This window comes from Equus przewalskii, chromosome 26, assembly GCF_037783145.1.
Source record: "Equus przewalskii isolate Varuska chromosome 26, EquPr2, whole genome shotgun sequence".
Taxonomy (NCBI): Eukaryota; Metazoa; Chordata; class Mammalia; order Perissodactyla; family Equidae; genus Equus; species Equus przewalskii.
Window position 1 is genome coordinate 6,724,047 of NC_091856.1, and position 14,726 is coordinate 6,738,772.

Genomic DNA, 14,726 nt, shown 5'->3' on the forward strand with positions numbered 1-14,726 from the left:
GATTGGACCAGGATAATTTTCACGAAATAGACTGCCATAGAAAATATCAAAGTATATTGCACATTTTAAAGGTAATAAGTTCCATTTCAGTTAAATGTCTATGTATATTGTGTGTGTGTGTACACATATGTGTATATGATTATCCTGGGCTGCAATGTAAGACTTAATTCTTCGTATGAGTTATTGTCCAATAAATTTGAAAGTTACTGTTCTAGAGCAGTTCTGAAGCAGAGGAACTCCTCATTCATTTGAAGGTAGGAAGTGGTGTCCTGAATAAGGGACCTTTGGGAAAAGCCGGATTCAAATATGCAGAGGGCCTCAGGAAAGCCCAGCATCAAGACTTTGGGGAGAGTTGAAGGAAGAGAGGCCAATGAGCCTGATCCAGATGAAAGGAGAGGGAGCTCCAGTTTCATGGGCAGCCTTTGCCCTTGTTGACCTTCCTAAGAGGCCAGAGTACAAAGGAAAATAGGGACATACTCCTAGGAATCAAGACTGGACATTGACTAGAGCTTCTTGAGCATAGTATTCCTGGGAAACACCCACAGAACTGGGCAAAGGACACCCCAAGCTGCTTTATATTTGGCCACATAAAGAAGGGTCATGGCTGCTTCAACTACTCAGTGCTCAGGGAGTGGAGACCTTGGGGGTAGGAGCAGCCCAGCAGGAACCTAGAGATGGGAAGTATTGACCCCTTCTTTTTTCCCTTCATCCAATCTCGTGAAAGTAGAGAATGTTAGATCTCGAGGATCATTGGAGGTCATCTAGTACAGCCTCCTCAACACAAGTCAGAAAACGGAGGCCCTGAAAGAGGGCCCGGGGTCTCTTAGCAGGTGATTTCTTTCTTCTCTCTTATACTAATTCTTCTCTTCTTCTTGTTGACAATGAGTGCAGAGCCTGAAGTCTAAGTGCACAAGCTTTAGAATCAAATAACCTAGGTTCACATGGGGACCCTGCCACTTACTGGCTGTGTAATCTTGAGCAAGTTACTTAACCTCTCCAAGCCTCCATTTCCTTATTTGTAAAAAAGAGACCATAATGCGTGTCTTAGAAAATTCTGAACATTAATGAGATAACCCATGTAAAGATTTAAACACAATGCCTAAAGCGCTCTATAAATATGAGCTGTTATTATACCTAACCTCATTATTGTTTCAAAAGGGGGAAGGAAGGAGAGATAATGTTTCAAAAGATCCCTGTGGCTGCGTGGAGGATGGATTTGGAGGACCAGACAGGGCCTCCACTAGACACAGTAGCAGCAGAGTGATGAGTAGGGATGGACTGGAGAGGGAGAATTGAGATGGCTTGGTGGCAGATTGCTTGTAGGAGGTGGTGAGATGAAGTTGTCTTTGAGTCACTGTGGTTTTCAGGAGCGTCTAGTGGAGGAGAAACTCACCGTTTTAAGGGCAATCCCTGGTGTTTTCTTATTCTCACCATATGGGCTGCCAGAGCCAGTTGGGGGGACTGGTGGGAGTATAGTGGGCCCTTACATTTGGTGCATGTACAGTCGCCAAGGCAGCAAATTGAATTGCCGCCTATAAGCCAAAGACTCCCTGACCTCTTGTCCTTGCTCCAGTTGTTTATAGTCAATTATTTACTTGTGTCCTCGCTTGGATGTCCCGAAGGCATCTCAAACTTCAACCTATCCAAGACAGAGCTGATTATGATTTCATGTAAAGCTTCTCCCTCTATTTGTTAAGACGCACTCATCCATGTGTATGTTCAATCCAGGAGTAAAATCTAGTTATTATCTTCTTTTTCTTTACCATCCATATCCAATCTATCACCAGGTCTTGTCACCTTTACTTCCTGAATATCTTTCAAATCCATTCTCTCTATCTCATCCACCGTCACCACCACGCTGTCTACCTAACATCATCTTACCTTTATCTCTGACTCGGGCCCTTGCAGTAGCTTCCTAACTGGTCTTAATTATTGACTCTGACTCCTCTAATCCATGTTCCTCTCTGTGAGCAGATTGGTCTCTTCAAATGAAATCTGCAGGTCACTCCCTACTCAGGGCCCTGGGATCAACCACTTCTCCAAGGAACCCTGGTTCCTTTTGTTGATGAATGGTGTTAGAAACCAAGATCTGAGTGCTAGGTGGGTATATGACTATTGGAGTGTCATTGCTCGTAAGCCATATCAGCAGACAGAGCTAAGAAATACTTATATCTGTTTTGCATCGGACTGTGTATGTGTATATTACAAACACACACACACACACACACACCCCGTGAGTTCGTCTTGATACCTCCAATTCCATTCAACACCACAGGGTTTATTCTAGCTTCTCTCTTGCTTTATTTGAAATGTCTTCTCCAACAGTGAAAGACCTGGCTCCCGTTGCTATGATGTATATTCTTCTTTATTCAATCCTTTACACACGTAAAGTAGTTTCAGAATTGCTAACCTACACTCTTGTGAGAAACAAACTTACTAACTAGAGGACTGTCTTTACATACATTTCCTTTTGTCCTTAATCATATTCAGCTGAAATATAGTTTTATAAGTAACTTAGATCAGTTCTTTTCCTCCTCACCTTTTAGTGTGGTTCCCTTATTTATTTGTAACACAGGTTTATTTGTTATTGTTGATATTCCATTTTGGGTTCTCTCTCACAACCTAGTTGATTTTAATTGTTATGGTTTTTTTCTTCTTGTAGTTGGGTACTTTTTATTTAAACGGAAAATGATATTTTTTCCTAATGATAAAAATAGCTAATGTACATTACAAAAAATTATAAAACAGAGAAAAGAACAAAGAATAAAATAAAAATTCTCCTTAGTCTTAAGATAAACAACTATTTTCCCTTTGGTGCAAATCCTTCTAGTAGGACTTTTCTTTTTTGGTGAGGAAGATTTGCCTCTGAGCTAACATCCATTACCAGTCTTCCTCTTTTTTTTTTTTTTTTTGGCTTGAGGAAGATTAGCCTTCAGCTAACATCTGTGCCAGGCTTCCTCTATTTTGTATGTGGGATGCCCCCACAGCATGGCTGATGAGTGGAGTAGGTCTGTGCTGAGATTCAAACCTGCGAACCCGGGCCGCCAATGTGGAGTGCACTGAACTTTAACCACTCAGCTGTTGGGCCAGCCCCATCTTTTTTTTTTTTTATTCAGAAAATTGTGGGCATACTGTTTTGAGATCTTTTTACATTATCTCTTTGTTTTCAACAAAAATGTGTTACATTAAATGCTTAGTATTATATCAGATTATGAATACAGCCCGGTTTGTTTAATCATGCCTGTGTTATGGGACATATAAACTAAATAGTCTTTCATATAAATTTTTGTGTGCATCTCTAATTTTTTTTTTTTTTTTGAGGAAGATTAGCCCTGAGCTAACTACTGCCAATCCTCCTCTTTTTGCTGAGGAAGACTGGCCCTGAGCTAACATCCGTGCCCATCTTCCTCTACTTTCTATGTGGGACACATACCACGGCATGGCTGTTTGCCAAGCAGTGCATGTCCACACTGGGGATCTGAACCTGTGTACCCCGGGCTGCCAAGAAGCGAAACATGCGAACTTAACTGCTGCACCACTGGGCCGGCCCCTCTAATTTTTATGGCTCTTCAAACATGCTGCCAAATTTCATCCCAGGAAGGTTGCAGAAAGTTGTGTCACTCTTTTAAAAGGAAAAAACAAAAAAACTTACTCCAAACATTTAGACAAATAATGGTTTTACTGAGTCCTAGCTAGCAGGATAGAATTTTGTCCTATTTTTGTTTGGCTTTGTGTATTTATTTTCTGGATTGTTCACTGATGTCCTCTGTCCATTTTTATATTGACTTTTCATTTTCTTAATATTTCTAAAAACTCTTTATATAGTAAGGATAGTAACCTTTGTCTATTATATATAACAAATGTCTTTTTTTAGTTTACCTTTTAATTCAGTTTAATTTTTTTCTTTTGAGGTTTGTCTCCTTGTGGTTTTATGCTAAGAAAAGGTTTTTCCCACTTCGAGATCTAATAGGCACATATTTTTTCCAATTTTTACTATCCCATATTTAATTTATTATATAGCGAGGCTGGAATCTAATGATTTCCTTTTAGAGAATACGCAGTCATTCTGGCCGTACACGTGGAGTAACCGGAGCTGCAAGCCTGGCAGTGGCTTCGTGAAGCATGGCCTCTGGAGGTGTGCAGCGCCCCTCTCCGGGGCCCCTCCCCGGGGCTCTGAGCAGCTCCTTGCCTCCTCACAAATTCAGGTGCTCTCTTTATTATATATTTTCATATTTGGGTATATTTTTAGCTTTCTATTCTTTCTCACTGATCTATCTTTAGTAATACCCCATCGCATTACTTTTATCGTTACTAGTTAATAGCATCTAATAATATGTAGCAGTCTCTCCATTATTTTTCTTTTTTCCCCCTTTTAATAGAGTTTGCTTTTTAGAGCAGCTTTAGCTTCACAGCAAAACTGAGCAGAAAGTACAGAGAGTTCCTGTATGCCCCCTGCCCTGCCACGTGCACAGCCTCCCCCATTATCCACGTCCCCCACCAGAGTGGCACGTTTGTTACAACTGATGAACCTTCATGGACCTGTCATTATCACCCAAAGTCCAGAGTTTACGTCAGTGTTCACGCCTGGTGTTGTACATTCTGTGGGTTTTGACAAATGTCTAATGACTTGTATCCACCATTGTAGTATCATACAGAATAGTTTATTCTGTCTCAGGGTTCTCCAGAGAAACAGAACCAATAGGATGTATGTATCTATAAACGAGGAGAGTTGTTATAGAACTTGGCTCACTGGATCGTAGAGGTGGAGTCACACGATCTGCTCTGTGCACCCTGGGAACCAGGAAAGCTGGTGGGCTGATGCAGTGAGTCCGAAGGCTTGGGAACCAGGGGAGCAGATGGTGCAAGTCTGAGTCAAAGGCCTGAGAGTCGGGGGGCTGGTACTGGAGGTCCTGGTCCAAGTCTGAAAGCTTGCGCGCCAAGAGCACCTGTGTCTGAGGGCAGGAGAAGATGGATGGCCCAGCTCAAGCAAAGAGAGCAAGTTCACCCTCTCTCCGCCTTTTTGTTCTGCTTAGGCCTTCAGCAGATTGGATGACGCCCACCTCCATGGGGGGGCACAGTCTTCTTTACTCAGTCTGCGGATTCAAATGTTAGTCTCCTGCAGTCACCCTCACAGACATACCCAGAAATCATGTTTCACTAGCTATCCCAGTCAAGTTGACACATAAAATTAACCATCACATTCCTAAGAATCCTCTGTGCTCTGCCTATGCACCCCTCCCTCCCCGCACTCCTGGCACCCACTGACCCATTAGTAAATGTTAGTGGTTTTCTCTGTAGTCTTGCCTTTTTCCAGAATGTCATATAGTTGGAATCACACAGTATGTAGCCTTTCAGATGGGCTTCTTTCACTTAGTAACAAGCATCAGTGATATTCATACAAGTGAGGTAATGTTTCACTTACGACTACCCTCCATGGCTCGATAGCTCATTTGTTTTTAGCACTCGTTTTGTTTCTAGTTCCTTTCCTTTCAGTTCATTTCTTTTTTTTTTTTTTAAAGATTGGCACCTGAGCTAACAACTCTTGCCAATCTTTCTTTTTTTTCTTGTTTTCTGCTTTTTTCTCCCCAAATCCCCCCAGCACATAGTTGTGTATTTTTTTTTCAGTTGTGGATCCTCCTAGTGGTGGCATGTGGAACGCCACCTCAATGTGGCCTGATGAGTGGTGCCATGTCCGTGCCTAGGATCTGAACCAAGGAAACTCTGGACTGTCGAAGCGGAGTGCACGAACTTAACCACTCAGCCACGAGGCCGGCCCCAAGTTCATTTCTTTTTAGTGATGAATAACATTCCACTGTCTGGATGTGGCACAGTTTTCTTTATCCATTCACCTACTGAAGGACATCTTAGTTGCTTCCAAGTTTTGGCAATTATGGATAAAGCTAAAACATTCATGTGCAGGTTTGGGGGTGGGCATAAGTTTTTAATTCATTTGGGTAAAAACCAAAGAGCACGATTGCTGGGTCATGTGGTAAGAATATGTTTAGTTTTGTGAGAAACTGCCAAACTGTCTTCCAAAGTGGCTGGACCATTTTGCATTCCATGAGCCGTGAACAGAGTTCCTGTCGCTCCCCATCCTCATCAGCATTTGCTGTTGTCAGTTGTTTTGATTTTCACCTTTCTAATATGTGTGTAGTTGTATCTCATTATTGCTTTAATTAATTGGTTTTCAGTTTTTGGTGTATGTGAAACCTTGTGTTGGTTCTGAGCATCAGCTATACAAAAAGGTACACTCGGAGAGGTGTCGCTCCGTCCTCAGCCTGCTGCCACTTCCCATTTCCCTTTTCTTCCTTCCCTTTCCCATCCCCTTAGGTATCCAATCTCTTGTGTCTGGTTTATCCTTTCTCTATTTCTTTTGTACAAATGAGCAGATACAAGTGTATTTTCTTATATCCCCTTCTTTCTCACATGAAGAGCAGCGTAGTTTAGATACTCTTTTGCACTTAAGAATAGTTATTTGAAAGTCTGTTTCTGAAAACACATTGCCTGGATAACCTATGTGTCTGTTTTATTGTCTGTTCTCTCTCTCTCTGAATATTGTCTCCTCATCTCCCTGTATATTTTTGATTGAGTGCTGGACATTGAATATAAAAACTATAGAAGTCACTTGAGGTCTGGGGTGATGTTCCTCCAGAGGGGATTTACATTGGCTTCTGTTAGGCATTTAGGAGTCAGCAACCCAAGATCACTTTAATCCAGTTTCCAGAACTGAGATGATGCAAAGCTGGGCTTCCGTCCCTGCAAGGTCAGTCTGCTACCAGGTCACCTTTTCTCCTAAGAGATAGCCTTCCAGGGTCCCAGTCCAAAAGAATACTTCATGGCAGGATCTCGTCTCCAAGTTTTGACCTTGAAACCTCAGGGGGCTGGTTCCCCTATGGATATGTAGTCCCAAATGTCTTGCTCGTCTCTGTTGGTTACTTGATTCTCCTGGATTTTGGCCCCATATTTTTTTCTGCCTTGTTAGCTCTTCAGTGTCTTCAAACAGGTGGTTTGTAATATTCTGTTCGACTTTTATATTGTCCTGAGTGGTGAGTATGCCTCAATTCTGCCATTACAGAAGCAGAAGTTCCTTCATTGCTTTTTACATTGAGACTAGATTTGTCATTTAAGATGTATTTAGTTCTTTTTCAAATATCTCTCTTTTTGCTTTTTCTTTTCTTTCCTTTTTTTTTTCGCTGAGGAAGATTCACCCTGAGCTAACTTCTGTGCCAGTCTTCCTCTGTTTTGTTTGTGGGTCACCACCACAGCATGGCCACTGATAAGTGGTATAGGTCTGCACCCAGGAATTGAACCCAGGCTACCAAAGCAGAGAACGACAAACTCAACCACCAGTAAAGGCTGGCACCCTTTACTCACATTTTTAATTTCTTTTGTGTTTAATCAATTTGTGTGTGTGCGTGCGCACGCACTGTTCTGTTAGCTGAAGTTTTTGTTGATCTGATCTTTCTATTGTGTCTGTTAACTGTCGCTCATGGTAGATTGTTTTCTCATGAATTTTTTTTTTTTTTTTAAGATTTGCCTTGAGCTAACATCTGTTGCCAATCTTCCCCTTGTTTTTGCTGCTTCTCCCCAAAGCCCTCCAGTACATAGTTGTATATTCTAGTTGCAGGTCCTTCTAGTTGTGCTATGTAGGACGCTGCTTCAGCATGGCCTGATGAGCGGTGCTAGAACCACGCCCAGGATCTGAAACGGCAAAACCTTGGGCTGCCGAAGCGGAGCACGTGAACGTAACCACCTGGCCACGGGGCCAGCCCCTTTCATGCGTTTTTTAATTTTGGATTGTGAAGCCATTTTCGAAAAGACCCCTCTGTGCAGCCTGAGATGAGGACTTGCCACCCTAAAGCAATATTGCGTTTGCTTCTGTGAGGCACCCTGCAATACCACCATCCTGAGACCAGTTTTTATATTCATTTTTCCTGTGAGTTGAGATGAGTTGAGAATAGAGATGAATACCAAACCCATGTGAGGTACCGGATTTTGGTTTCAACTTCTCATGGGAGACTCTTTCCCCCATCCAGAATCTAGACTGAGACGAACTTCCTTGTCAAGCAGATTTTTTATCTGGCCCGTCATTTCCCAAGGGCACACCACCTCGGAGTCCTGGCTTCATGCAGGCTCTTGGTTCCAGTTCACTTCCTCCTGCAAGGCCTCATTTTCTTTTCTTATCTGGACATTAAAACACAGCCAGGGGGCCGGCCCCGTGGCTGAGCGGTTAAGTTCACAGGCTCTGCTTTAGCGGCCCAGGGTTTCACTGGTTCAGATCCTGAGTGTGGACATGGCACTGCTCATCAGGCCATGAGGAAGCAGCATCCTACATGCCACAACTAGAAGGACCCACAACTAAAAATATACAACTATGTACCAGGGGGCTTTGGGAAGAAAGGGGAAAAATAAAATCTTTTTTAAAAACCGAATAAAAACAAAAAAAAACCCACAGCCAGATATTTAATAAGAACAACCATTGCCCACTCCACCACTACCACCCGCCTAGGCAGTCGGTAGATAGTGCACACACTTATTGCTCTGATTTTCCGTTTTCCCTTTGTTTTTGGCCGCCAGGGATTTCCTTTATTTTCTTGAAGACACTATGGTGCTTTTAAAAGGATGTCTATTATATTTTAGTCAGCATTTCTAGGTACTGTAGTGGGAAGGCTTTCAGGTTATCTAACCCACCATCGCTAGACATAGAAGTTGAACAGTTATTTTCTAATCAGAATCCCCACTACATGTGGATGCTAGAGGACAAGCCAGAATATTTTATGTGAACAAATGAGCAGAAGTGCCCTGCAAATAGCAGAACTACTATGCAAGTTTTGGACAATAAGTATTCTTCCCCTTTTTCCTTGTCTCCCTAAGAAACGTCCAGAGAACATTCCAAAGGCCGATCTGCCTGTGTCCACTTCAGCCCCAGTGAAGGCAGCGATGGGAACAGGCGTCCAGGAGTCCCCTCTGTCGAGAGGTCCAGAGGCGAGACAGTTGGCGAGCAGCGGTGTGACAAGGGGAAAGGCTTCTTGAAGCAGCCCTCCTGCCTCAAGGGGGCTGGGCCTGAGGAGAGAGGAGAGGACCCCAGCGGGGCAGCTGCAAGCCTTCCACAGCAGGATGGCCACAGGAAGCCCGTGCAGCGGCACCACCCAGCACCCAAGGCCAAAGGTGCCTCCCAGAAAAGGCACCTTCAGGAGCTCAGAGGGGGAAGGTGCTCCCCAGCTGGCTCTAGCCGGCCTGGCAGTGCCAAGGGGGAGGTGGGCCACGCTGGGCAGAATCCTCTCCCCCATCGGCCACCAAGAAACAAAGTGACACAGGACAAGCCTGCAGGAGGGATCCACTCCGATTCGCCACAGAGCGCAGAGGTGTTGAGGTCAGGAGTCAGGAAGTCGGGGACATCCACCCTGTCTGAGGACGCTCAGATTTCTAAGGAGACTGACCCAGCAGCTGGTCCCCTCTCTGGGCAGAGTGTGAACATGGACCTTCTTCCCATGGAGCTGCGGCTGCAGATAATCCAGAGAGAAAGAAGCAGGAAAGAGCTGTTTCGCAGAAAGAACAAGGCTGCCGCCGTCATCCAGCGGGCCTGGAGAAGGTAGGAAGACGGGCGCCGCAGCTTCTCTGCTGCCATGGTTGCCCTGACACCCCTGTGCTCTCGGATGTTTTCTAGTGAATTCCCTGTGCTGGCGTGACAAGGCCTGCCCATGAAATTCACACGTGTGCAGACCCTAGTAATTTACATCGGGTAAGCTGTTTGGAAGGTGTTTTTGCCAAGAAAGATGGGGAAAATGCCCAGGGTAGCCTGGCGTGATGGAAAACGCCCTCCGTGTGTAACCAGGAGCTGGAGTGTCAGGGGAAGAAGCTCTAACGTGTTATCTGACCTTGGGCAGATCACATGGCCTCCCTGACCCTCAGTTTCCTCATCTGTAAAAGGGAGTTTAGCAATTGCTGCACCCGTCCCATATGTCCGACGTTGTTAGAATGAGATAAGGTGTGCTTTGTAAATTCTAGAGTGTCCACATGTGAGTTACTTTCCTTTTTGTGTCTTTACTCCCCAGGAATTAGTTATACCCTAAATACCTAAACCAGGGCATGGATATAGCAGACTGAGCGACTGAAATTTATTACAAAAACCTATGTGAGCATCTGCCAAGCTCAGAGTGTGGGGTAGGTGCTGGGAGGAGGGTGGAGGCTTCCGGAAGTACTGAGACAAATACCTCTGGGACTAATCGCGGAGGAGCCGAGGAGCCCTTTCCGGCACGTGTGCACGTAGCTCATCACCTCCGTCACGGTGCAGGCCCCGGGGGGGCCTCGATCTAGATTCAGCTACGGTGAGACCAGCGCCCGGGGTAGGGCTGGACCCGTCCTGACAGGTGGGCGTCCTGTGCATCCCCCTCCGCAGAGAGGAAGGGTGACCGGGAGGAAGCAGGCGCAGCTCTGGGGGCGCAGGTGTGCCGCACGCCAACGCCCCGGTCGGAAGATGGAAGGGCCGCAGAGACGCTGACGCTGGCAGAGGGAGAGGAGCCGAGAGGGCCCAGCGAGAGGCCCCGGGGTCGGCTTCCTGCCCGCGCAGCCTCTGCTGAGGTGCGTCCTCATGCCCGTCCAAGCTCTTGGCCATTTTCAGTCGTGTCCTGCCTGACCCCCTTTGCTGTCCCAAGGACACCACGAAGCCGTCATGACAGGATTAGTGTCCCCATTTTTCAGACAAGCCAACGGTGTCAAAGGACGAATGACTTGTCCTGCTGGTGCAGGTCCAGCGCTCGAAGCGCTGCCCGCTTGGGTCTGGGCCCTCCCTGTCGCTCTCGGGTGTCTGCCGTCGGGGTGACCGGGGGCCTCACGCTCTGCCGCAGAGCAGGCCGCAGAAGCAGGGCCCGGCTGGTGCTCGCTCTCGTCCAGGTGAGGGTTATGATTGTTAACACTAGTAGTTGGCATTTATTGGGCACTTGTGCCAGACGCTGTTCTAAGCAGTGTCACACGTATTAACTCAGTGAATCCTCACGGTAACCCCGTGGGGTAGGTCCTCCTCTTACCCCCAGTCCACAGGAGAGGGAACAAGCACAGAGAGGTTGGGCAACCTTCCAAGGCTGCAGAGCTGGTGAGTGCAGCGCTGGCTCTGAGCTGAGACGGTCTGCTCTGAAGCCACAGGTGGGCATGGTCCTGCTCCCCTCCTTGAGGAGTTCCGCCAGGACGTGCACTGGCCGCCATCCCAGACGGACTTTCTGTGAAGTATTTCAGCTGAACCTGGGATCTAAACACGCCAGCGAGATCTACCCCGCCAGGCCCCACAGCTGCTCCCCGGCTGACATGCCTTCCTGTCACACTGTTCTTTGACTCCTTTGAAGCGTCAGAAGCTGACAGGTCCTGTCAGTAAGTGTCCATAGCAGCAAATGAGCCTTCAGTCATTCCCCCAAGAACAGTGGGCTCATAGTCTGTGCGCCCATCTGGGCAGGCAATTACACAGCCCCCTGGCTACACCATTGTGCAATTCTGAGACCCGGGACGTGGCCTCCCGGAGGAGGGCGTCTGGGAAGCTGCACACTGTGGGAAGATGCACGTCTGGTGACAGTGAAAGCACTTTTATTGATTCTGTTATAGCCTCATACATCTTCCATATTACGTAGAGGAGCCGAGAGTCCTGGGATGGTGTGTGGTGTCTGACACCAAACATAAGGAGCACCGAGGGTTGAGGTGGGGAACAGGGCTTGGCCATAAGTCCCCCATAAACGCAGACGTTGAGGAGGGAGACAGGCTGGCAGGGAAATATGCGAGGTTGGGGTGAGCAGGTTGAGCTTTGGGCCCGGAGAAAATGAACCTTAGTCTTAAAGTGTGAGTTTTATTACGAATCAACACTTGCGCCTTTTAAAGATTGAAACTGGATGCTGGACAAGCGAAGCTGGGCTGGACGGTGGCGGTGGCCACGAGCAGCTGCTGTGTAAACATGTCCTTTTTGCCGCAGCCCGTGGAGCCGCCTCCCGCGTGTTCCGAGGTGGACAATCAGGGACAGGCTGGACCGGGAGGAGCCCGGGCCCAGGGCGGCAAGGGACGGCCGGGCAGGGAGGTTCTCAACAGTCCTCCCCGAGAAGGGGAGAATGGAGGCGGTTCCTCTGACCGCCAGGACCGTCGGACACAGACTTAGTCCCCAGCAGAGTTGAGTCGGTGGAAGTGGCGCCCACTGGAAGCGGGTGCAGCTTCAGCCCACGCCTGGGCTGTCCGCGGAGCGGAGGGCGGGAAGGCCCTTGGCATCGCCAACACAAGAAGCTGAACCATGGAGCAGTATGGCCCCGTAACACCAGCTCTTCTCTACACTTGGCTTTTTGGGAATGTGGTACATATTCTAGTAGAGGGATGCCATGGTTTCTCACTCTCCGGGAAAAGAAAGGAAGAATCGTGTAGTTTTGACTGAAAAAGCCTTCAGGCAGAAGCGAGGGGCTGCCCCAAGCACTTCAAGAGCTTGTAGGAGCCTGAGGAAGAAGGTTATTGCCCGTTTGGTGTACGTGAAATCTGGCATGGGGCCTGGTGCTCTCTGCAGCGCCCTGTGGGCTCGCCAGGGGCGGTTCATTAGCCACGGATCAGGAATGCTGGATGCAGCCTTCCTAGGGAGGCTCCGACACAGGGTGTTTAATCAGAAGTTTGGGAGTGCCTGGGGGATAGCCATCAAGTGACGCTACATGTGATGGAGCCATCATCCCCGGGGGCTGGCCTCTCCCACCGCAGGCTCAGCCTCCAGCAGAACAATCTTAGTAAACCACAGCGCTTACCTTTGCCAGCATCCTTAAAAACCTCTGCAGGTCCCTGCCAAGACAGAGGACAGACCAGAGACCTCAGCAGTGTTTGGCTGTGGGACCAGACAGCAAAGTTTGAGTGTCGGTCTCTCCTGGCTCTAGCTGTGGGACCTTCTGCAAGTTACTCAGCCTTCTTTTCCCTCGAGTTTATTGAGACATACTTGACACACGGCACTGTGTAAGTTTAAGATGTAGAGCATAATGATTTGACATACATGTATTGTGAAATGATGGCCACAATAAGTAGTTAACATCCATCATCTCACACAGATTTCAAGAAAGAAAAAAGGAAAAAAGGGGTTTTTTTCCTTGTAATGGAACTCTCAGGATTTACTCTAACAACGTTAATCTACATCATAAAGCAGTGTTAACTTATAGTCGTCATGTTATACATTATATCCTTAGTACTTATAATTGGAAGTTTGTACTTTTTGACCACTTTCATTCAGTTGCCCCCCCACCGACCCCTGCCTCTGATAGCCACAAATCTGATCTCCTTTTCTGAGTTTGTTTTTCTGTTTTTTAAGATTTCACATATAAGTGAGATAATACAGCAAAACAAATGTTTCTCTCTGTCTAATTTATTTTACTTAACATAATGCCCTCAAGCTCCATCCATGCTGTGGCAAATGGCAGGATTTTCTTCTTTCTCGTGGCTGAATAATATTCCATTATGTGTGTGTATATATGGATACAATGTAATATATGTATATATTACAACTTCTGTATCCATTCACCTATTGATGGACACTTAGGTTGTTTCCACGTCCTGGCTGTTGTAAATAATGCTGCTATGAACATGGGGGTGCACATATCTCTTTGAGGTATTGTTTTCATTTCCTTCAGATATATACCCAGAAGTGGAAATGCTGGATCCTAGTTCTATTTTTAATTTTCTGAGGAACCTCCATACTGTTTCTATAGTGGCTGTACCAATTTACAATCCCACCAACAGTGCACAAGGGTTCCTTTTTCTCTACATCCTCGCCAGCATTTGTTGTCTCTTCTCTTTTTGGTGATGGCCATTCTAACAGGTATAAGGTGATATCTCATTTAAATTGATTTGCATTTCCCTGATGATTAGTGATTTTGAGCACCTTTTCGTATGCCTATTGGCCATTCATATACTTTCCTTGAGAAAAAAGTCTATTTAGGTCCTTTGCTCATTTTCTTATTAATTATTTGGTTTTTTGCTATCTAGTTATAGGAATCCTTTATATATTTTTGGATATTAACCCCTTATCAGATATATGATTTGAAAATATTTTTTCCGATTCCATAGGTTGTCTTTTTATTTTGTTGATCATATCTTTTGCTGTGCAGAAACTTTTTAGTTTGACATAGTGTCACTTGCTTTTTATTTTGCTACTTGTGCAGTGGGTGTCATATCCAAAAAATCATTGCCAAGACCCACCTCAAGGAGCTTTTTTCCTATGTTTTCTTCTAGGATTTTTATGGTGTCTGGTCTTACATTTAAGTCTGAAATCCATTTTGAGTTAATTTTTGTGAGTGGTGTAAGATAGGGGTCTAGTTTCATTCTTTTACATGTAAATATCCAATTTTCCCAGCACTTTATTGAGTTTATTGAAGATAGGCTCTATTCTTGGCTCCTTTGTCAAATATTAACTGACCATATATTCATGGGTTTATTTCTGGGCTCTCAATCCTGTTCCATTGGGCTATATGTCTGTTTATAGGCCAGTACCATACCGTTTGATTACTATAGCTTTATAATATAGCTTGAAACTAAGAAGTGTGATGCCTCCCACTTTGTTCTTCTTTCTCAGGATTGCTTTGGCTATTTGGGGGCTTTTGTGGTTCCATATAATTTTAAGATTATTTGTAGTACCTCTGTGAAAAACTTTAAAAAGCCATTGGAATCTTGACAGGGATTGCGTTGCATTTATAGATGGCTTTAGAGAGTATGGGCATCTTAACAATATTAAT

At 45.7% G+C, this 14,726-nt stretch overlaps 1 protein-coding gene across 3 annotated transcripts in view; it reads left to right on the forward strand.

The window, feature by feature from the left end:
* Positions 1-14,726, forward strand: part of INVS (inversin) — a 223,785-nt gene that overhangs the window by 119,715 nt on the left and 89,344 nt on the right. For all 3 annotated transcript variants that reach the window (XM_008518004.2, XM_070595259.1, XM_070595260.1), the window contains one exon: positions 8,875-9,592. In XM_008518004.2, the coding sequence (XP_008516226.2) occupies positions 8,875-9,592 (718 nt within the window). The remainder of the gene's footprint in view (positions 1-8,874; positions 9,593-14,726) is intronic.